At 47.7% G+C, this 22,563-nt stretch overlaps 1 protein-coding gene across 1 annotated transcript in view; it reads right to left on the bottom strand.

The window, feature by feature from the left end:
* tg (thyroglobulin) overlaps positions 1-22,563 on the bottom strand; it is a 161,389-nt gene that overhangs the window by 9,560 nt on the left and 129,266 nt on the right. Inside the window, exons 42-44 of the mRNA XM_033020435.1 lie at positions 22,138-22,305; positions 10,780-10,961; positions 4,299-4,400 (exon numbers count right to left, since the gene is read on the bottom strand). Coding sequence (XP_032876326.1) covers positions 4,299-4,400; positions 10,780-10,961; positions 22,138-22,305 — 452 coding nt within the window. The remainder of the gene's footprint in view (positions 1-4,298; positions 4,401-10,779; positions 10,962-22,137; positions 22,306-22,563) is intronic.

Below are 22,563 nucleotides of genomic sequence, written 5' to 3'. Positions count from 1 at the left end.
GAAGACAATTCTCTTCATCTCCTTCTGAAAGGAACATCATTTAATTCTGAGGCTGTGCCCTCTGGTGCTAGACTCTCCCACTAGTGGAAACATCCTCTCCACATCCACTATCCAAGCCTTACACTATTCTGTAAGTTTCAATGAGGTCCCCCCCCTCATTCTCCAGCGAGTACAGGCCCAGTGCTGTCAAACGCTCATCATATGTTAACCCACTCATTCCTGGCGTCTTGCCGGGAACTATAGTTGTTGGAACTATAGTTATCCCCTCAAAACTGATAACCAAACTCGGTAACCTGGGCATCGACCCCTCCCTCTGCAACTGGATACTGGACTTTCTAACCAACAGACCCCAGTCTGTTAGGTTAGACAAGCACACCTCTTCAACCCTCACCCTGAACACCGGCGTTCCACAGGGCTGTGTGCTGAGCCCCCTCCTCTACTCCCTCTTCACCTATGACTGCACACCTGTACATGGTACTAACACCATCATCAAGTATGCAGATGATACAACGGTGATTGGCCTCATCAGCAACAACGATGAGTTGGCCTATAGGGAGGAGGTCCAGCACTTGGCAGCATGGTGCGCTGACAACAACCTGGCCCTTAACTCCAAGAAGACCAAGGAACTCATTGTAGACTTCAGGAAGTCTAGGGGCGGCACGCACACCCCCATCCACATCAACGGGACGGAGGTGGAACGTGTTTCCAGCTTCAGGTTCCTGGGGGTCAACATCTCCGATGACCTCTCCTGGACCCACAATACCTCAACTCTGGTCAAGAAGGCTCACCAGCGTCTCTTCTTCCTGAGGAGACTGAAGAAGGTCCATCTGTCTCCTCAGATCCTGATGAACTTCTACCGCTGCACCATCGAGAGCATCCTTACCAACTGTATCACAGTATGGTATGGCAACTGCTCTGTCTCCGACCGGAAAGCACTGCAGAGGGTGGTGAAAATTGCCCAACACATCACCGGTTCCTCGCTCCCCTCCATTGAGTCTGTCCAAAGCAAGCGTTGTCTGCGGAGGGCGCTCAGCATCGCCAAGGACTGCTCTCACCCCAACCACAGGCTGTTTACCCTCCCACCATCCGGGAGGCGCTACAGGTCTCTCCGTTGCCGGACCAGCAGGTCCAGGAACAGCTTCTTCCCTGCGGCTGTTACACAACTTAACTCTGCACCTCGGTGACTGCCAATCACCCCCCCCCCCCCCCACCCCCCGCCGGACACTCCTTTCCCCAGAAAAATTGCACCACTGCTATTGTATGTACATATATATATTTTGCTGTTCCATTATTCTATGTTCGCTCTTCTAGGGAGATGCTAACTGCATTTCTCTGTCTCTATACTGTACACTGCACAATGACAATAAAGATTGAATCTGAATCTGAATCTGAATCTGCTGGTCATTGTTACAGACCTTCTCAGTTCAGTTTCAGTCTAGTTTATTGTCACGTGTACCGAGGTACAGTGAAAAGCTTTTGTTGCGTGCTAACCAGTCAGCGGGAAGACAATACATGATTACAATCGATCCATTCACAGTGTACAGATACATGATAAGGGAATAACGTTTAGTGCAAGGTAAAGCCAGTGAAGTCTGATCAAGGATAGTCCGAGGGTCACCAATGAGGTGGATAGTAGTTCAGGACTGCTCTCTGCTCGCCGCAGCTTCTGCCAAATCTGCCTGGACTGTGCTCTCAGCCATGGGCGGAAATCGCTTTTAAAACATGGGGGGGACACAATGAGACCAAACATCTAGGACAGGGGGTCTGCAACCTACGACCTATGACCCACGGGCCGGATCCGGCCCGTGACCCAAAATCATCCGGCCCGCAGGCGGATTTATTTTCAATTTGTTTCCTGCGACCTGGGAACTGCAGCCAGTCCCGAGGCACACAAGCCGACCTGGGAACTTCAGCCAGTCCCGAGGCACACAAGCCGGCCTGGGAATTGGCTGTAGCACCCAGGTCACAAAACATGGGGGGGATTGTGTCCTCCCGCTCCCCCCCCCCCCCCCAGGATTTCCGCCCATGCCCTCAGCACAGAATAAAAGGACATTCCTTTAGAATGGAGATGGGGAGGAATTGTGGATGATCAGCCACAATCACAGTGAATGGCAGTGCTGGCTTGAAGGACAGAATGGCCTACTCCTGCACCTATTGTTTATTGAATTTCTTTAGTCAGAGGGTGGTAAATATGTGGAATTTTGGGGCATTTTTAAGGCAGAGATAGATTTGTGAATAGTACAGGTGTCAGGGGAGAAGGCAGGATAAAGGTGTTGGGAGGGAGAGATAGATCAGCCGTGATTGAATGGTGGAGTAGACTTGATGGGCTGAATGGCCTAATACTGCTCCTATCACTGATGAAAGAAGAGGTGCACCCAGGGACACTTCCTGGACTGCATTAACTAGTGTAACTGCAGGCTCGGTGGGGACAGCAAAACTCTGGCATTTAGAAGGATGAGAGGGTATCTTATTGAAACATCAAACAGTGTTCACTGAGATGTAGGCGTAGGAACAGCAGGTGCTGGTTTACAAAAAAGACACAGAGTGCTGGAGTAACTCAGTGGGTCAGGCAGCATCTGTGGAGAACATGGATAGGTGACGTTTCTGGTTGGGATCTGCATTGATATGGCCGTCAGATATCTCCTGGGGCAAGATGTGCACACACCATGACACAAACACTGCTCCATTTACAGTGGAATACACAGGGACTGTGCGATGTAAATAGCTGAGCTGGTGGCCAGGGATTGTATGGGTGTGACACAGCCACAGATTGCCAAATGACTGTTTACTGTGCTCACAGGGAACTAAAATAGATTCAGTCTCTGTGTCCAACCCTCCACAGCCCAGGCTGGCTGAGGGAGGAGCAGTGACATCATCTGTTGGGAAAAAGGGAAGTACAACGGGATCTGGGGGTCCTTGTTCATCAGTCTATGAAAGCTAATGGCATGTTGGCCTTTATAACACAAGGAGTTGAGTATAGGAGCAAAGAGGTCCTTCTGCAGTTGTACAGGGCCCTAGTGAGACCACACCCGGAGTATTGTGTGCAGTTTTGGTCTCTGAGTTTGAGGAAGGACATTCTTGCTATTGAGGGAGTGCAGCGTAGGTTTACAAGGTTAATTCCTGGGATGGCGGGACTGTCATCTGCTGAGAGAATGGAGCAGCTGGGCTTGTATACTCTGGAGTTTAGGATGAGAGGGGATCTTATTGAAACATATAAGATTGTTGAGGGTTTGGACACGCTAGAGGCAGGAAACATGTTCCCGATGTTGGGGGAGTCCAGAACCAGGGGCCACAGTTTAAGAATAAGGAGTAAGTCATTTAGAATGGAGACGAGGAAACACTTTTTCTCACAGAGAGTTGTGAGTCTGTGGAGTTCTCTGCCTCAGAGGGCGGTGGAGGCCGGTTCTCTGGATGCTTTCAAGAGAGAGCTAGATAGGGCTCTTAAAGATAGCGGAGTCAGGGGATATGGGGAGAAGGCAGGAACGGGGTACTGATTGTGGATGATCAGCCATGATCACATTGAATGGCGGTGCTGGCTCGAAGGGCCGAATGGCCTGCTCCTGCACCTATTGTCTATTGTCTGTTGATGGCTGTCACCAAGCTTTGCCATTGAGTTCCTCCATCCCAGCCTGACCACCGCTTCCTTCATTCAAGCCAGTGTAAAAAGGTTGACAGGTCATTATCCTCACAGTGGCCCAATCGCAGACACTTCTTACACGGTCCACACTCACTGCTTTATAGTCAGAGTTTTACAATCACTTTTTTCCCTTTTGTTGCGTGCTAACCAGTCAGCGGAAAGACAATACATAATTACAATCGAGCCGTCCACAGTGTACAGATACATGATAAGGGAATAACGTTTAGTGCAAGGTAAAGCCAGCAAAGTCCGATCAAGGATACCAATGAGGTAGATAGTAGTTCAGGACTGCTCTCTGGTTGTGGTAGGATGGTTCAGTTGCCTGATAACAGCCGGGTAGACCATGTTTATGCACCAGTTTCCATACTAAAGATCCAGCCTTCTTCTTTACGGGCACTTTGTCATCATTTGTCAACTCACTCACATGTTCTCAGGGAAGGAAGCCAACTGTCCCTACTTGGTAAACGTAGCAGGTAACGCCAGTCTAACCCAAGGAAATCCTCTCAGTTGTTTGACACAGCTGGTGCTTCAAGTGAGAAGCAGGCGCTGGTGTCAAGTGGGAATTTGTGTGATAAATACCAGTCCCCACATGTTCGCTTCTTGTAAACTAATAAACACACATTCAGGAAGATTCTTTACAGTCTGGCTGTAGGTTCCTTACCTGTGCTGAGTCGCAGGTGTGTGGTACATAAAGACATTGGCACCTGTGGTCTCTGACCAGTGATCTGCCATCTGTATAACAGGGCAGGTGATGAAATAGTCCCTGTGAAGAGAGAGAGTGTGATCACAAACACTGCACGGGAATGTCACTCAGCCCCTCCGGGAAGTGACAACTACAGGGGAGCAGGGACGGAACAAGCCGGAAAACACTCAGAGATCAGGAGAAAAGTTTAAATTAAAATGGTGGCATGGTGGTGCAGCGGTAGAGTTGCTGCCTCACAGCGCTGGAGACCCGGATACCATCCCGACTACGGGTACTGTCTGTACGGAGTTTGCACGTTCTCCCCGTGACCTGCGTGGGTTTTCTCCGGGCGCTCCGGTTTCCTCCCACACTCCAAAGACGCACAGGTTAGTAGGTTAATTGGCTTCGGTTAAAAAGATTGTAAATTGTCCCCTAGTGTGTGTAGGATAGTGTTAGTGTGCGGGGTGATCGGTGGTCGGCACGGACTCGGTGGGCCGAAGGGCCTGTTTCCTGCGCTGTATCTCTAAACTAAACTAAATTAAATCATCAGGAAACCCAAAACAAAACAGTAAAAATGTTTATCGATGCATAAATAAAAAAAATTACAAAACGGTTGGGAATTTAGATATTCAGGGAGAGGGGATGAAATCATCGGGAATATTAACAAAGTTGCAGATGTTAAATAATTACTTTGATTAGGGAGAGAAAGCGATGTTATCAGATAAGATGAGAAATACAACTACATTGAAAAGAGTATTTGTGAAACTAATAGAACTGAACATCCTGGCAGATTATATCTACGGATTAAATAAAGGTTAGATGTGAGATAATCGTTAGTAATTCTGTGAACGGTCTGTGGCACCAATAAATGTCTGTCAGTGTGGGGAAAACCCACGCAGGTCACGGGGAGAGCGTGCAAACTCTGTACAGACAGTACCCGTAGTCAGGATGGAACCCGGGTCTCTGGCGCTGTGAGGCAGCAACTCTACCGCTGTGCCACCGTGCCGGCCAACGGTCATGGTTTGACTTCAGTGTGATGAACGTCACCTAGATCGGTCCATCACCCCACCAACAACGCACCACCCTGCCCCCCTGAAGGGCCAGTCTAGATAAGACCAGACCACATCAGATCAGCTTGTGAGATGCTGCCTGACCCGCTGAGTTACTCCAGCATGTTGTGTCTTTCTTCAGTGTAAGCCAGCATCTGCAGTTCCTTCCTACACGGATGAGTTTATTGTTGTAGACACCAGGATTCCTTGTTCCCAACGTGAGCTGAACACGAGGCTGATTCCAAGACCCAGCCTGGAGATCTCCACAAAGCTCATGTCAGTGGAGTAAAAAAAGGCCAGTCTAATTTGGTCTCCTAATTTGAGGAAGGACATCCTTGCTATTGAGGGAGTGCAGCAGCAGGTTCACCAGGTTAATTCCCGGGAAGCAGGAATGTCATATGATGAAAGAATGGGTCGACTGGGCTTGCATTCACTGGAATTTAGAAGGATGAGAGGGTTTCTTATAGAAACATATAACATTCTTCAAGGATTGGACAGGCTAGATGCGGGAAAAATGTTCCCGATGTTGGTGGAGTCCAGAACCAGGGGTCGCAGTTTAAGAATAAGGGGTTGGCCATTTAGGACTGGGATGAGGAAAAATTTTTTCACCAGAGTTGTGAGTCTGTGGAATTCTCTGCCACTGAAGGCAGTGGAGGCCAATTCACTGGATGTTTCCAAGAGAGAGTTAGATTTAGTTCTTGGGGCTAACGGAATCAAGGGATATGGGGAGAAGGCAGGAACAGGGTACTGATTGGGGATGATCAGCCATGATCACACTGAATGGCGGTGCTGGCTGGAAGGGCCGAATGGCCTACTCCTGCACCTATTGTCTATGTTTCTATCCATGGTGCACACTCCGCAGATCTGAAACAGACATGAACCTCTGCAACCTGCAACGACTTTAACAACCTTGGCTACTTCCATCCCAACGTTAACATTTATGACGTGTCCCGCTGTGGAACATGAAAGGTGCGTAATCCCCGCTAGCACCTTTAGACACACAGTTCACCCAGGCAGTGGGTGTAAAGGCTGCACTCGGCTGCTAATGTGATGATAATGAGGATGCCTGCAGCTCTGGGTTGGCACGGCTACAGAGAGTGACTCGGGAGAGCTGTAAACATTCCCAGCTGATTCCCCTGTGATCACCACTCCTCCAGCTCCATGCCCCTCGTGTGTGTAGGACAGTGTTAGTGTGCGGGGATCGCTGGTCGGCACGGACTCAGTGGGCCGAAGGGCCTATTTCTGCGCTGTATCTCTAAACTAAAGATTGAGAGGGCTTCTCCTTGGGCAATATTGACTCCACAATGAAGCTCATCTGGTGGGTATCATGTTGATGTTGCTGGGGTTGTCGTGTACTTTAGATTGTCCTCTTGTGAAATGATATTAGTTAGTTCCTGTTCGCCTCTTCCTTCCTTCTCCTCCCTATAACCATATAACATATAACAATTACAGCACAGAAACAGGCCATCTCAGCCCTTCTAGTCCGTGCCGAACAATTATTCTCCCCTAGTCCCATCTACCTGCACTCAGACCATAATCCTCCATTCCTTTCCCGTCCATATACCTATCCAATTTATTTTTAAATGATAAAATCGAACCTGCCGCCACCACTTCTACTGGAAGCTCATTCCACACAGCCACCACTCTCTGAGTAAAGAAGTTCCCCCTCATGTTACCCCTAAACTTCAGTCCCTTAATTCTCAAGTCATGTCCTCTTGTTTTGAATCTTCCCTACTCTCAGTGGGAAAAGCTTATCCACGTCAACTCTGTCTATCCCTCTCATCATTTTAATCACCTCTATCAAGTCCCCCCTTAACCTTCTGCGCTCCAGAGAATAAAGACCTAACATTCAACCTCTCTCTGTAACTTAGTTGCTGAAACCCCCTCTGGCCAGTCTTTACATCTACAGCCGTGTGGGGGCAGTGTTGAGTTGGCGTTTCACGTGACCTTGCACCTTTGTCAGTCACTATCAGAATAGCAGGGTCTCCTGTCCCATCACACAGCCCTCATGAGATAACATCACTTGGTCAAACTGGAATGCCGTTCATCCATCTGACCGTATCTTTCTCCTGCGACATTGCCACTTTTTGTCACATTTAATGTAAATTTAAATAAGATTCACTCAACCAACATGAGCCCAGGAAGTGATGCAATGCAATTATTACCCAAATTATATCGTTTTTTTCCACAATAACAAGGTTTGATCTGCAAAAACTGAAGCAGATTTTATTTTGACAAGTACACCACAGCAGATATCTATTCTAAATATAGCAGAAACAGTTCTCATCAAACAGGCGTTTGGTGGCTCTTTAGCCCGTAAACAAGTCTTTACCAGTTCCACACACACACACACACACACACACACACACACACACACACACACACACACACACACACACACACACACACACACACACACACACACACACACACACACACACACATGATGTTTTCACCCCATGATCATTGGTTACAGTCCATGCATCATTACATTTCAACATAGAACAGTACAGCACAGGAACAGGCCCTTCGGCCCACAATGTTCATGCTGGGCATGACGCCAGGTTAAACTGTTCTCACTGACTGCACGTGATCCATATCCCTCCATTCACGGCCAAGTTAGAGTCTAAAGCATCGAAACATGTCCTTCGGCCAAACTCATCTGTGTTGCCCAATCATATCCTTCCTGTAGCAGGTTGACTAAAACAGAACACAATGCTCCAAATGTGGCCTCAACAACGGCTTGGCCAACTGTAACATTACCTCCCAACGTCTATACTCAATACCCTTACCAATGACAGCCCAAAGTCTTCTTTACAACCCCATCTACCCGTGACACTATTTTCACCAAGTACCTGCTCTACGACACTCCCCATGGCCCTGCCATTTACTGTATAGGTCCTGCCCTGATTAGACCCCAAAATGCAACATCTTGCACTTATCTGCGTTCATCTCCATTCGCCAATCTTCAGCCTACTTGCCCAGCTGGTGAAGATCCTGTAGTGATCTTTTGACAACCATCTTCACTATCTACCCACTTTAGTGACATTTGCAAATGTATTACCAATGCCTTCAATGTTCTCATCCATAAACAGCGATGGGCCCAGCACTGAACCGTGAGGCACGCCACTAGTCACAGGCCTCCAGGCCAAGCAACAACCTACCACCATCACCTTCTGCTTCCTTCCATGGGGCCAGTTCCCTATCCATTCAGCATTCTTCCCTTCTCCCTGGATCCCAAGAGCAGCCTACCATGCAGAACCTGGTCCAAGACTTTGCTGGTCCATGTGAACAAGGTCTAGGCGCTTTCCCTCATCAATCACTTTTGTTACTTTATCAAATAAACTCAATCAACGTTGCAGGACATGATCTCCACATACAAAGCCTTGCTGACTCTTCCGACAGGGGAGTGGATACCATTCGCCAGGGCCCATGCGCTCCAGGATTTTCTCAGCATGGTTTATGGATAACTAGACAATAGACAATAGCTGCAGGAGTAGGCCATTCGGCCCTTCGAGCCAGCACTGCCATTCAATATGATCATGGCTGATCATCCAAAATCAGTACCCAGTTCCTGCTTTTTCCCCATATCCCTTGATTCCATTACCCCAAAGAGCTAAATCTAACTCTCTCTTGAAAATATTCAGTGAATTGGCCTCCACTGCCTTCTGTGGCAGAGAATTCCACAGACTCACAACTCTCTGGGTGAATTTTTTCCCTATCTCAGTTCTAAATGGCCTTATTCTTAAACTGTGACCCCTGGTTCTGGACTTCCCCAACATCGGGAACATCGGGAACATCGGGAACATTTTTCCTGCATCTAGCCTGTCCAATCCTCTAAGAATTTTACATGTTTCTATAAGATCCCCTCTCATCCTAAATTCCAGGGAATACAAGCCCAGCCGCTCCATTCTTTCATCATATGTCAGTCCCACTATCCTGGAAATTAACCTGGGGAACCTACCCTGCACTCCCTCAATAGCAAGAATGTCCTTCCTCAAATTAGGAGACCAAAACTGTACACAATATCCATGTGCGGTCTCACCAGGGCCCTGTACAACGGCTCCTTGCTCCTAAACTCAAATCCTCTCACAATGAAGGCCAACATACCATTAGCTTTCTTCACTGCCTGCTGTACCTGCATGCTTACATTCAGTGACTGATGTACAAGCACACCCAGGTCTCGTTGCATCTACCCTTTTCTTAATCTGACACCATTCAGATAATAATCTGCCTTCCTGTTGCCACAAAAGTGGATAACCTCACATTTATCCACATTATACTGCATCTGCCCACTCATCCAACCTATCCAAGTCACCCTGCAGCCTCATAGCATCCTCCTCGCAGCTCACACTGCCACCCAGCTTTGTGTCATCCGCAAACTTAGAGATGTCACATTTAATTCCCTCATGTAAATTGTTAATATATATTGTAAATAACTGGGGTCCTAGCACCGAGCCTTGCAGCACCCCACTAGTCACTGCCTGCCATTGTGAAAAGGACCCGTTAATTCCTACTCTTTGCTTCCTGTCTGCCAACCAGTTCTCTATCCATGTCAATACCCTACCCCCAATACCATGTGCTCTAATTTTGCACACTAATCCCTTGTGTGGGACCTTGTCAAAGGCTTTTTTAAAGTCCAGATACACCACATCCCTTATCCCTTATCTCGCTCTCCCTTATCCATTCTACTTATTACATCCTCAAAAAATTCCAGAAGATTAGTCAAGCATGATTTCCCCTTCATATAGCCATGCTGACTTTGACCGATCCTGTCACTGCTTTCCAAATGCGCTGCTATAACATCTTCAATAATTGACTCCAGCATCTTCCCCACTACCGATGTAAGACTAACTGGTCTATAATTCCCTATTTTCTCTCTCCCTCCTTTCTTAAAAAGTGGAGTTACATTGGCTACCCTTCAGTCTACAGGAACTGATCTAGAGTCGAGAGAACATTGGAAAATGATCACCAATGCATCCACGATTTCTAGGTCCACCTCCTGTACGTTCTCCCCGTGACCGTGTGGGTTTTCTCCGAAAACGTTGGTTTCCTCCCACACTCGAAAGATGTACAGGTTTTGTAGGTTAACTGGCTTGGTATAAATGTAAAAACTGTCTGTAGTGTGTGTAGGCTAGTGTTAGGGTGCAGGGATGGCTGGTTGGTGCAGACTCAGTGGGCCAAAGGGCCTGTTTCCGCGCTGTATCTCTAAACCTAATACTAAATCTAGACTTGATGTTGTAGCCGGGGAGATACAGTTGCCAGTTTACATCAGTGATATCAAAATAAGTCATCTTTGTCTGATGTTGGTTGAATGGTGTGACTGGGACAATTCAGCCTTTCCAAACTGAGAGCAGAGTTCTCTACAGATCAGGCAGGTGGGAGGTGTGGGGGAGATTGTTCTCACTTACCTGGTGGCGTTGTCCAAAGCCCGGGAGAGGGCAGCGTAGTCATCCTGTGTCTGCCACTGTGAATAGAACCAGGCCACGGCATCTTTGACCAGGGAGCTAGAAGTTCCTCCACCCAGTGACTCCTGCAGAACTTGGTACAACACTGTCTCACCGTCCGATCCTCCAGACGTTCCGTCAGATCCCTGAACAGTCCAACAATAACACAAAATAAAACATCTCTGTAATCCCCCCAACATTTCAAAATCCACCCGTCATTCTGTAAGTTTGAAAATAGCCTTGTATTCAATCTCAGGTCAAAGTCAAATTGAATCATATCTGATAGAGCTGCTGCCTCTCAGCGCCAGAGACACAGATTCCATCCTGACCTCGGGTGCTGTCTTTGTGGAGTTTGCACATTCTCCCTGTGACTGCGTGGGTTTACTCCAGGTGATTCGGTTTCCTCCCACATCCCAAAGACGTGCGGGTTTGTTGGTTAATTGACCCTGTGTGTGCAGGGAGTGGATGAGACAGTGGGATAACATAGAACTAGTGTGAGTGGCTGATCACGGAGTTCTACAGGACAAGATCATTGGAATTCAGTGTCAATGAGTGTCAGTAGATAATCAATACCCTGAATAAATTCACCACGTCTGCTGAGCCCTGCAGCTCCTGAACAATGAGGCTACTTGCATAGAAACATAGACAATAGGTGCAGGAGGAGGCCATTCGGCCCTTCCAGCCAACACCGCCATTCAATGTGATCATGGCTGATCATCCACAATCAGTACTCCATTCGCCATCTTCCTTGATTCCGTTAGTTTTGTTTAGTATCTCTAAACTACAATTCAATTACAATGTATTGTATTGAATTGTAATTGAATTGTAGTTTAGAGATACAGCGCGGAAACAGGCCCTTCGGCCCACCGAGTCCGCGCCGACCAGCGATCCCCGCACACTAACACTACCCTACGCACACTAGGGACAATTTGCATACACCAAGCCCTAAGAGCTAAAGGGCCTGTCCCACTTAGGTGTTATTTGCATGTCATTTACTCAACATCATTTACGCGTCCCGACGCATGACACCACCTGCGTGATGCGCAAATGAGTTAGATTAAACTCTCTCTTGAAAACATCCAGTGAATTGGCCTCCACTGCCCTCTGTGGCAGAGAATTCCACAGATTCACAACTCTCTGGGTGAAAAAGTGTTTCCTCATCTCAGTCCTAAATGGCAGACCCCTTATTCTTAAACCGTGGCCCCTGGTTCTGGACTCCCCCAACATCAGGAACATTTTTCCTGCATCTACCCTGTCCAATCCTCCAAGAATTTTATATGGTTCTATAAGATTCCCTCTCATCCTTCTAAATTCCAGTGAATACAAACCCTGTCGACCCATTCTTTTATCATATGACAGTCCCACCATCCCGGGAATTAACCTTGTAAAACTACGCTGCACTCCCTCAATAGTAAGAATGTCCTTCCTCAAATTTGGAGACCAAAATTCCACACAATACTCCAGGTGTGGTCTCCCCAGGGCTCTGTACAACTGCAGATGGACCTCTTTGCTCCTAAACTCAAATCCTCTCGCAATGAAGGCCAACCTTCCATTAGCTTTCTTCACTGCCTGCTGTACCTGCATGCTTACTTTCGGTGACTGATGTACAAGCACACCCAGATCTTGTTACACCTCCCCTTCTCCACATCTTACACAGTTCAGTGTGGGAGTCAGTAATGAGATTGAGAAGCCTGAGAGAGAGATAGATGTGAGAGAGCAAGTGGGACTAGTGTAGATGGGGCATGTTTGTCAGTGTGGACAAGTTGGGTGAAGGGCCTGTTTCCACGCTGTATCACTCTATGACTCTACGTGAAGGCAGGTGGGAACAATGGTGTGAGGGCAGGACCACAGTGTGAGGGCAGGTGTGTGAGGGCAGGTGTGTGAGGGCAGGTGTGAGGGCAGGTGTGTGAGGGCAGGTGTGTGAGGGCAGGAACCTGGGCTGGGTGTGACATTGACTGTGGTGATCAGCTACAGGGTGGACACATTGTGGGAAGTCCTCCCTCTCCTGCCTGGTCACTGATGGCCTGAGTCAGGTACAGATCACGTCGGTGTTCTGCGAGAGGAGGGGATGGCAGCACTACATGGAGGCGGAAAGCTCTGATGGTCTCTGCAATAGGTCACTCCAGCCCTGAGCTTTACCCACATCCCCAGTGTGTGCAGGACTGACGGACGGAGAACAACAGTGCTCATGTTGAGAGTCTTGGAGACAATCCACAGAGGGATAGGGAGAGGGGACCTCTTGATGCAGGAGAAGAAAGGAGAGTCTGGATCCCTGGGTTTGGATCGGAATTGAGGTGCAAGGTCGTGTGAAAACAGCAGGACAAGGTTGGAGAGCTTCATGAAGGGTCAAGAGTGTTTTATTGGGTCAGGGTTAGGGTGAGGGTCAGGGCCAGAGTCAGGGTCAGGATCATGGCCAAGGTCAGGGCCAGAGTTAGGGCCAGGGTCAGAGTTAGGGCCAGGGTCAGAGTTAGGGCCAGGGTCAGGGTGAGGTCAGGGTCAGGGTTAGGGTTCGGGTCAGGGTTCGGGTCAGGGTCAGGGTTGGGGTCAGGGTCAGGGTCAGGGCCAGGGTGAGGTCAGGGTCAGGGTCAGGATCAGGGCCACGGTCAGGGTCAGGGTTAGGGTCAGGGTCAGGGCCACGGTCAAGGTCAGGGTTCGGGTCAGGGCCAGGGTTAGGGTCAGGGTCAGGGTTAGGGTTCGGGTCAGGGTTCGGGTCAGGGTTGGGGTCAGGGCCACGGTCAGGGTCAGGGTTCGGGTCAGGGTTGGGGTAACCCATGTAGCGATTATTGTGACAGCCCATGGCTGTCGGATCTACTGAATCCCAGGACAGAAAGCAAAGAACAATGGTCATGTCGCTGAGCCAGACGCCACGTGTCACGTTTATTCCAGAAGCCCCTTTTACATACATTCTCACCAATCATAACCCGTGTGTAGATAAGGCCAATGAGTGCCTCTGACCTTTGTTATTGAGCTCTTGTGGTTGGGCCTTCTCATGAAGCTGTTGGCAAGTCACCAGCGGTGACAGGCTGTTTGCAAAACTAACGTGGGCGTGAAGGCTCCACGTGGTATCCAACATTGCAATGTACCATCGCAAGGGCTTTAGTTTAGTTTAGAGATACCACGGAAACAGGCCCTTCGGCCCACCGAGTCCATGTTGACCAGCGATCACCCGCTCACACTAGTTCCATGTTATCCCACTTTCTCATCCACTCCCTACACACCAGCAGCAATTTACAGAGGGGCCGATTAACCAACAAACCCGCACCTCTTTGGGATGTGGGAGGAAACCGGAGCACCCGGAGGAAACACATGTGGTCACAGGGTGAACGTGCAAACTTCACACAGACAGACAACACCCAAGGTCAGGATCGAAAGAATGGCCTCTCGTTATGAAGACCAACATGCCATTAGCTTTCTTCACTGCCTGCTGTACCTGCATGCTTACTTTCAGTGACTGATGTACAAGCACACCCAGATCTCGTTGTACTTCCCCTTTTACTAATCTGACACCATTCAGATAATGTGTGTGAAGGAACTGCAAAGGAAGATAGACACAAATTGCTGGAGTAGCTCAGCGGGTGAGGCAGCATCTCTGGAAAGAAGGAATGGGTGGCATTTCGGTTCAAGACCCTTCTTTAGACTGATGTGAGGGGAGTAGGCGGTAAAGATAAGGAGGTGTACAGATAAGGAATATATACACTCGCTATGCACCGCCCACTCCCTGACATCAGTCTGAAGCGGCTGAGATGCTGCCTGTCCTGCTGAGTTACTTCAGCTTTTTGTGTCTATCTACCATTCAGATAATAATCTGACTTCTTCTACATAATTTCCTGTGGAAGACTGGAACTTGGTGAGGCAGGGTAAATATCGATCCCTATACCCTTCTCATGGGGACCATGATAACTCTGTGATGTAGGGGGGCAGTCAAACATTGTTCCTGATGTACAGACCCCTTTAAAACATGTTGTAAATGCAGTGAATAATGCTGGATAGCTTGGAGCTGGCAGCTGGGAACACCATAGGTCAGATCATAGGAGCAGAAGTCTAGACAAGAATCCATGCCAGAATTAGTGCCAGGACAGAGAGCAGACAGAGCTCGTGACATGTTGTTTATGCAGCAAAGTGAAACAAGTCACAATGACCTTCCCTGTCCTCTTGGTCAAACAGGAGCTCTAGAACTCCCCGATCTCCCGCTCACACTAGTTCCATGTTATCCCACTTTCTCATCCACTCCCTACACACCAGGAGCAATTTACAGAGGGGCCGATTAACCTACAAGCACACACGTCTTTGGGATGTGGGAGGAAACCGGAGCACCACGCGGTCACAGGGAGAACGTGCAAACTCCACACAGGCAAAGCAAGGCTTTCACTGTACCTCGGTACACATGACAATCACTAACCTAAAGCTTGGTGTTTGCTCAAGATTCCAGCATCTGAAGACAAACTTAGTCGTGAAAGCTGCATTTGTGAAATGCCACCAGTAGGATGTTGGTGAGAAAGAAGCGATTGAGGAACATGGTTCCCTGCATTTGTACCAATAAAGCAGTAATTATAGGAGCATGTAGACAACTGGGAACTCACATCACCACCAGCTAGTTACTGATCTTTATAAGGCAGCTCATTAAATCTCCCTTTCAATCTGCACAGAATAAAAATATTTCATATCGAAGGGATCTGATGTGTTATTCTGAAACTGAAACATAAATACATAGACAATAGGTGCAGGAGCAGGCCATTCAGCCCTTCGAGCCAGCACCGCCATTCAATGTGATCATGGCTGATCATCCACAATCAGTACCCCGTTCCTGCCTTCTCCCCACATCCCTTCATCATTTTAAAGGAAATGGAACTAGAGGACAAAGGATGAATTCCAGAGTTTAGGTCTGTCAGCTAAAAGCACAGATAGCGATGGTAAAGCCTGCAATCTTTGTGGGAGAGACATTGTGTCTTTCCTTGTGGAAACCAGCTCCTAGTGTCTACTACTTGTAAACTCTGCTCTGTTTCAACATATTGCCAACGCTAGCTGTAAGAGCTCTATCTAACTCTCTCTTGAATACATCCAGTGAATTGGCCTCCACTGCCTTCTGTGGCAGAGAATTCCACAGATTCACAACTCTTTGGCTGAAGAGGTTCTTCCTCATCTCAGTCCTAAATGGCCGACCCCTTATTCTTAAACTGTGACCCCTGGTTCTGGACTCCCCCAACATGGGGAACATGTTTCCTGCATCTAACCTGACCAATCCTCTAATGTTAAATGTTTATCTAAGATTCCCTCTCATCCTTCTACATTCCAGTGAATACAAGCCCAGTTGGAGACAGGCCACCGTTCTTCAGTCTCCTGAGGAGGTAGAGGTATTGGTGGGCCTTCTTGGCAATCGCATCAATGTGTTTACATAGAGTGGCAATGGTTTGGATTGTAAAATTATCACATTTGGCAATGCAATTTAGCATGGTGTTAACCATTTTTGGAAAAATAGGACTGTAATCAGATATTGTAGATGTAGCCCAGTCCCACACACACCACACTCCCCACCATTGTAGATGTAGCCCAGTCCCACACACACCACACTCCCCACCATTGTAGATGTAGCCCAGTCCCACACATACCACACTCCCCACCATTGTAGATGTAGCCCAGTCCCACACACACCACACTCCCTACCACTGTAGATGTAGCCCAATCCCACACACACACCACACTCCCCACCATTGTAGATGTAGCCCAGTCCCACACACACCACACTCCCCACCATTGTAGATGTAGCCCAGTCCCACACACACCACACTCCCCACCATTGTAGATGTAGCCCAGTCCCACACACACCACACTCCCCACCATTGTAGATGTAGCCCAGTCCCCACACACCACACTCCCCACCATTGTAGATGTAGCCCAGTCCCACACACACCACACGTCCCCACCATTGTAGATGTAGCCCAGTCCCATCACACACACCACACTCCCCACCACTTACTCCATCTACACTTCACGCAGCCGACATAATCAATACTTGTCCCTGTCCCCCCGGTCATTCCTTCTTCTCCTCCCGCTCCCGCCCGGCAGAAGGTTCAGAAGCTTGAATGCTCACACCACCAGGCTCAGGAACAGCTTCTTCCCTCTATTATCAGGCTTCTGAACGGTCCTTCCATGAGCTAGGGGAGGCTCATGGAAATCTGATAATCAAATATTATCAGATTTGATGGAATAGGTGGACGAAACCAAGCTTTCACTGTACCCTCGCAACGAGTGATAAACATAATTGTGTTTCAAGTGAAATCTATATATCTTAGGTTTGCTCGGTGGTGCAGCGGTAGAGTTGCTGCCTCACAGCACCGGGGACCCAGGTTCAATCCTGACTACGGGTGCTGCCTGTACGGAGGTTGTACATTCTCCCCGTGACCACGTGGGTTTTCTCCGGGTGCTCCGGTTTCCTCCCACACTCCAAAGACGTACAGGTTTGCAGGTTAGTTGGTTTGGCAGAATTGTAAATTGTCCCTAGCGTGCAGTGTGTGTTAATGTAACGGGGATCGCTGGTCGGCGCGGACTCGGTGGGCTGAAGCGCATGTTTCCGGATTCCGTCAATACTCAGGAAGGATAGAGAGAAAGGAAAAGGAGGTGGGGTAGCTTTGCTGATTAGAGAGGAGATTAACGCAATGGAAAGGAAGGACATTAGTTTGCAGGATGTGGAATCGGTATGGGTAGAGCTGCGAAACACTAAGGGGCAGAAAACGCTGGTGGGTGTTGTGTACAGGCCACCTAACAGTAGTAGTGAAGTTGGAGATGGTATCAAACAGGAAATTAGAAATGCGTGCGACAAAGGCAAAACAGTTATAATGGGCGACTTCAATCTACTTATAGATTGGGTGAATCAAATTGGCAGGGGTGCTGAGGAAGAGGATTTCTTGGAATGTATGCGGGATAGTTATCTAAATCAACATGTAGAGGAACCAACGAGAGAGCAGGCTATTTTAGACTGGGTATTGAGTAATGAGGAAGGGTTAGTTAGCAGTCTTGTTGTACGTGCCCCCTTGGGCAAGAGTGACCATAATATGGTTGAGTTCTTCATTAGGATGGAGAGTGACATTGTTAATTCAGAAACAATGGTTCTGAACTTAAAGAAAGGTAACTTTGAGGGTATGAGACGTGAATTGGCCAAGATTGACTGGCAATTAATTCTAAAAGGGTTGACGGTGGATATGCAATGGAAGACATTTAAAGACTGCATGGATGAACTACAAAAATTGTTCATCCCAGTTTGGCAAAAGAATAAATCAGGGAAGGTAGTGCATCCGTGGATAACAAGGGAAATCAGGGATAGTATCAAAGCGAAGGATGATGCGTACAAATTAGCCAGAAAAAGCAGCATACCGGAGGACTGGGAGAAATTCAGAGACCAGCAGAGGAGGACAAAGGGCTTAATTAGGAAAGGAAAAATAGATTATGAAAGAAAACTGGCAGGGAACATAAAAACTGACTGCAAAAGTTTTTATAGATATGTGAAAAGAAAGAGATTAGTTAAAACAAATGTAGGTCCCTTGCAGTCCGAAACAGGTGAGTTGATCATGGGGAACAAGGATATGGCGGACCAATTGAATAACTACTTTGGTTCCGTCTTCACTAAGGAAGACATAAATAATCTGCCGGAAATAGCAGGGGACCGTGGGTCAAAGGAGTTGGAGGTCGAGACCCTTCTTCAGTCTGAGACCTTTCTTCAGTCTCGACCCAATACGTCACCCATTCCTTCTCTCCAGAGATACTGCCTGTCCCGCTGAATTACTCCAGTATTTTGTATTTATCCTTGTATTTAAACCAGCATCTGCAGTTCCTTCCTACACATTTTAAGATTTTGTGCATCCCAAATGTGCCATTTCCTGGCAGTTGTCCAGAAATCATCGTTTTGCTACTGCTCGTTGCAGGCAGGAAGGAGTTTATCAGCTCCTCACTGGGCAAGAGCTGTAACCCGTAACTTGCAAAGTATCAAAGCCTTCCTGTAACCAGCAGCTAGAAAGCTGCAGCTTTGTTAACAAGCACCACACATGTTCCTCAGTGGGATCTGACAGCCGGCAGCAAAGTGTGGAGTCATGCACTTTGGTCGTAGGAATAAAGAGACTTGGAATCACTGGTACAGGATTCCCAAAAAGTTAATTTGCAAGTTGAATAGTAGTAAGGAAGGCAAACTCAATGCTAACATTTATTTTGTAATACAATAAATATAAAAACTGACGAGAATACAAATACAGGGATGTAATGTTGAGGCTCTATAAGGTGCTGGTGAGGCAGCATTTGGAATATTGTGAGCAATTGTGGGCCCCATATCTGAGGAAGGATGTGCTGGCTCTGGAGAGGGTCCAGAGGAGGTTTACAAGAATGATCCCAGGAATGAGTGGGTTAACATATGATGAGTGTTTGACGACACTGGGCCTGTACTCGCTGGAGTTTAGAAGAATGAGGAGGGACCTCATTGAAACATACAGAATATTGAAAGGCTTGGATAGAGTGGATGTGGAGAGGATGTTTCCACTAGTGGGTGAGTCTAGGACTAGAGGTCACAGCCTCAGAATTAAAGGACATTTCCTTTAGGAAGATGAGGAGAAATTTCTTTAGTCAGAGGGTGGTGAATCTGTGGAATTCTTTGCCACAGAAGGCTGTGAAGGCCAAGTCAGTGGATATATTGTGGAGATAGATAGATTCTTGATTAGTACGGGTGTCAGAGGTTATGGCGAGAAAGCACGAGAATGGGGTTAGGAGGGAGAGATAGATCAGCCTTGGTTTAAATGGCGGAGTAGACTTGATGGGCTGAATGGCCTAGTTCTACTCCTGAACTAATGACCCTTTGCCAAACTGACAGACAACAAATTGAGGAGACACTCCCATGGAGCCTGGGACAGCAGGAGTGGACAACAGACAGCCTGTGGGGAAAGACCACTCCTCAAGTGTGGATGGCAGTGTGTGGATGAGGAGAGAAACAAGAGGCAGAAACAATAGACAATAGGTGCAGGAGTAGGCCATCCAGCCCTTGCAGCCAGCACCTCCATTCAATGTGATCATGGCTGAACATCCACAATCAGTGTCCCGTTCCTGCCTTCTCCCCATATTCCTTGATTCCATTAGCCCTAAGAGTTAAATCTAACTCATAGGCTCACAGGCTCCCCATGAAATTAACATGTCAGGAAATGGTGTTGGGTAGACTGATGGGACTGAAGGCTGATAAATCCCCAGGGCCTGGTGGTCTGCATCCCAGGGCACTTAAGGAAGTGGCTCTAGAAATCGTAGAAGCATTGGTGATCATTTTCCAATGTTCTATAGATTCAGGATCAGTTCCTGTGGATTGGAGGCTATCTAATTTTATCCCACTTTTTAAGAATGGCGGGAGAGAGTAAACAGGGAATTATAGACCAGTTAGCCTGACATCGGTGGTGGGGAAGTTGCTGGAGTCAATTATAAAAGATGAAATTGCAGCACATTCATAGTGGCAACAGGATCGGTCCGAGTCAGCATGGATTTATGAAGGGGAAATCATGCTTGACTAATCTTCAGGAATTTTTTGATGATGTAACTAGGAAAATGGACAAGGGAGAGTCAGTGGATGTAGTGTACCTGGACTTTCAGAAAGCATTTGATAAGGTCCCACATAGGAGATTAGTGGGCAAAATTAGAGCACATGGTATTGGGGGTAGAATGCTGACATGGATAGAGAAGTGGTTGGCAGACAGGAACCAAAGAGTAGGGATTAACAGGTCACTTTCAGAATGGCAGGCAGTGACTAGTGGGGTACTGCAAGGCTTGGAGCTGGGACCACAGCTATTTACAATATACATCAATGATTTGGATGAAGGGATTCAAAGTAACATTAGCAAATTTGCAGATGACACAAAGCTGGGTGGCAGTGTAAACTGTGAGGAGGATGCTATGAGAATGCAGGGTGACTTGGACAGGTTGGGTGAGTGGGCAGATGCATGGAAGATGCAGTTTAATGTGGATAAATGTGAGGTTATCCACTTTGGTAGCAAGAACAGGGAGGCAGATTATTATCTAAATGGTGTTAAGTTAGGAAAAGGGGAAGTACAACGGGATCTGGGGGTCCTTGTTCATCAATCACTGAAAGTAAGCATGCAGGTACAGCAGGCAGTGAAGAAAGCGAATGGCATGTTGGCCTTTATAACAAGAGGAATCGAATATAGGAGCAAAGAGGTCCTTCTGCAGTTGTACAGGGCCCTAGTGAGACCACACCTGGAGTATTGTGTGCAGTTTTGGTCTCCCAATTGAGGAAGGACATTGTTGCTATTGAAGGAGTGCAGCGTAGGTCCACCTAGGTTCACCAGGTTAATTCCCGGGATGGCGGGACTGTCATATGCTGATAGAATGGAGCGGCTGAGCTTTTGTACTCTGGAGTTTAGAAGGATGAGAGGGTATCTTATTGAAACATATAAGATTATTAAGGGTTTGGACACGCTGGAGGCAGGAAACATGTTCCAGATGTTGGGGGAGTCTAGAACCAGGGGCTACAGTTTAAGAATAAGGGGTAAGCCATTTAGAACGGTGACGAGGAAACAATTTTTCACACAGAAAGTTGTGATTCTGTGGAATTCTCTGCCTCAGAGGGCGGTGGAGGCCGGTTCTCTGGATACTTTCAAGAGAGAGCTAGATAGGGCTCTTAAAGATAGCGGAGTCAGGGGATATGGGGAGAAGGCAGGAACGGGGTACTGATTGGGGATGATCAGCCATGATCACATTGAATGGCGGTGCTGGCTTGAGGGGCCGAATGGCCTACTCCTGCACCTATTGTCTATTGTATATTGGGCTCAGAAATACAACACGAGACACATACAAATATAAGTATGATGACATTCGCTGTGAGGAATTTTACATTCACTTTTATTAAACTTTTGTATAGCTTGGCTGCAATTTCTCAAATTATTTTTTGTTCAAATTAAGCAGGAATCTGTTGAATGTTAGTGTTGGCTGAGGATCGGACGAATACTATGGAGACATGGCAGTAAATCTCCTCATAATATTCAACGTTCATTATAAAAATGAGAATACTGGAGTTACTGAAGAGGAAATAAGGCTTAGTGTCCCCAGGAAACCACCGTTGTTCAGAGGGCAACACAAGACACAAAGTGCTGGAGTAACTCAGCGGGTCAGGCAGCATCTCTGGTCACCTATTCCTTTTCCTCAGACCTGCTGAGTTACTCCAGCATTTTATGTCTATCTTTGATGTGAACCAGCATCTGCAGTTCCTTCCCACACAAAGAAAGCATACTCTTGTAATGCTGGCGTGAAGGACTCTTGCAGTGTTCCTTACACTGTGTCCCATCTTACCTTGGCTGCCTTTGCTCTGGTGACAAGCCCGTCGTTCTCTGCGCTCCCAATCAGTAAATCCCCTGCGTGTAAGTGCCCACTGCGGAGTGCAGACAGAGGGGGTTCCCGCAGATATCTCCCATCGACTACAGGGCCCCAAGCCTGCAACGGCCCTCTGGTCAACAGCAGCTGTGGAGCAAGGAAACGAAAGTGCAGGTGAGGACATGGTACTTTGTATCACAGGTCCAGCGGAGTTGACAGCAGTCTCTGGAGGACCAACGTCCTTGTTGTCCTCCCACCGTCACCCCCAGTCATCTCAACACATCTCAGTCATCTCAACAACCCCCGACTCATCACCCACACCAAATCCTGGCATCACATCACTCCAGTCCTCAAACAACTTCACTGGCTTCCCATCTCCCACCGGATCACCTACAAAATCCTGGT

This window comes from Amblyraja radiata, chromosome 4 (assembly GCF_010909765.2).
Source record: "Amblyraja radiata isolate CabotCenter1 chromosome 4, sAmbRad1.1.pri, whole genome shotgun sequence".
Classification (NCBI taxonomy): domain Eukaryota; kingdom Metazoa; phylum Chordata; class Chondrichthyes; order Rajiformes; family Rajidae; genus Amblyraja; species Amblyraja radiata.
Note: the sequence above shows the minus strand (reverse complement) of the source record. Positions and strands in the feature narration are given on the sequence as shown.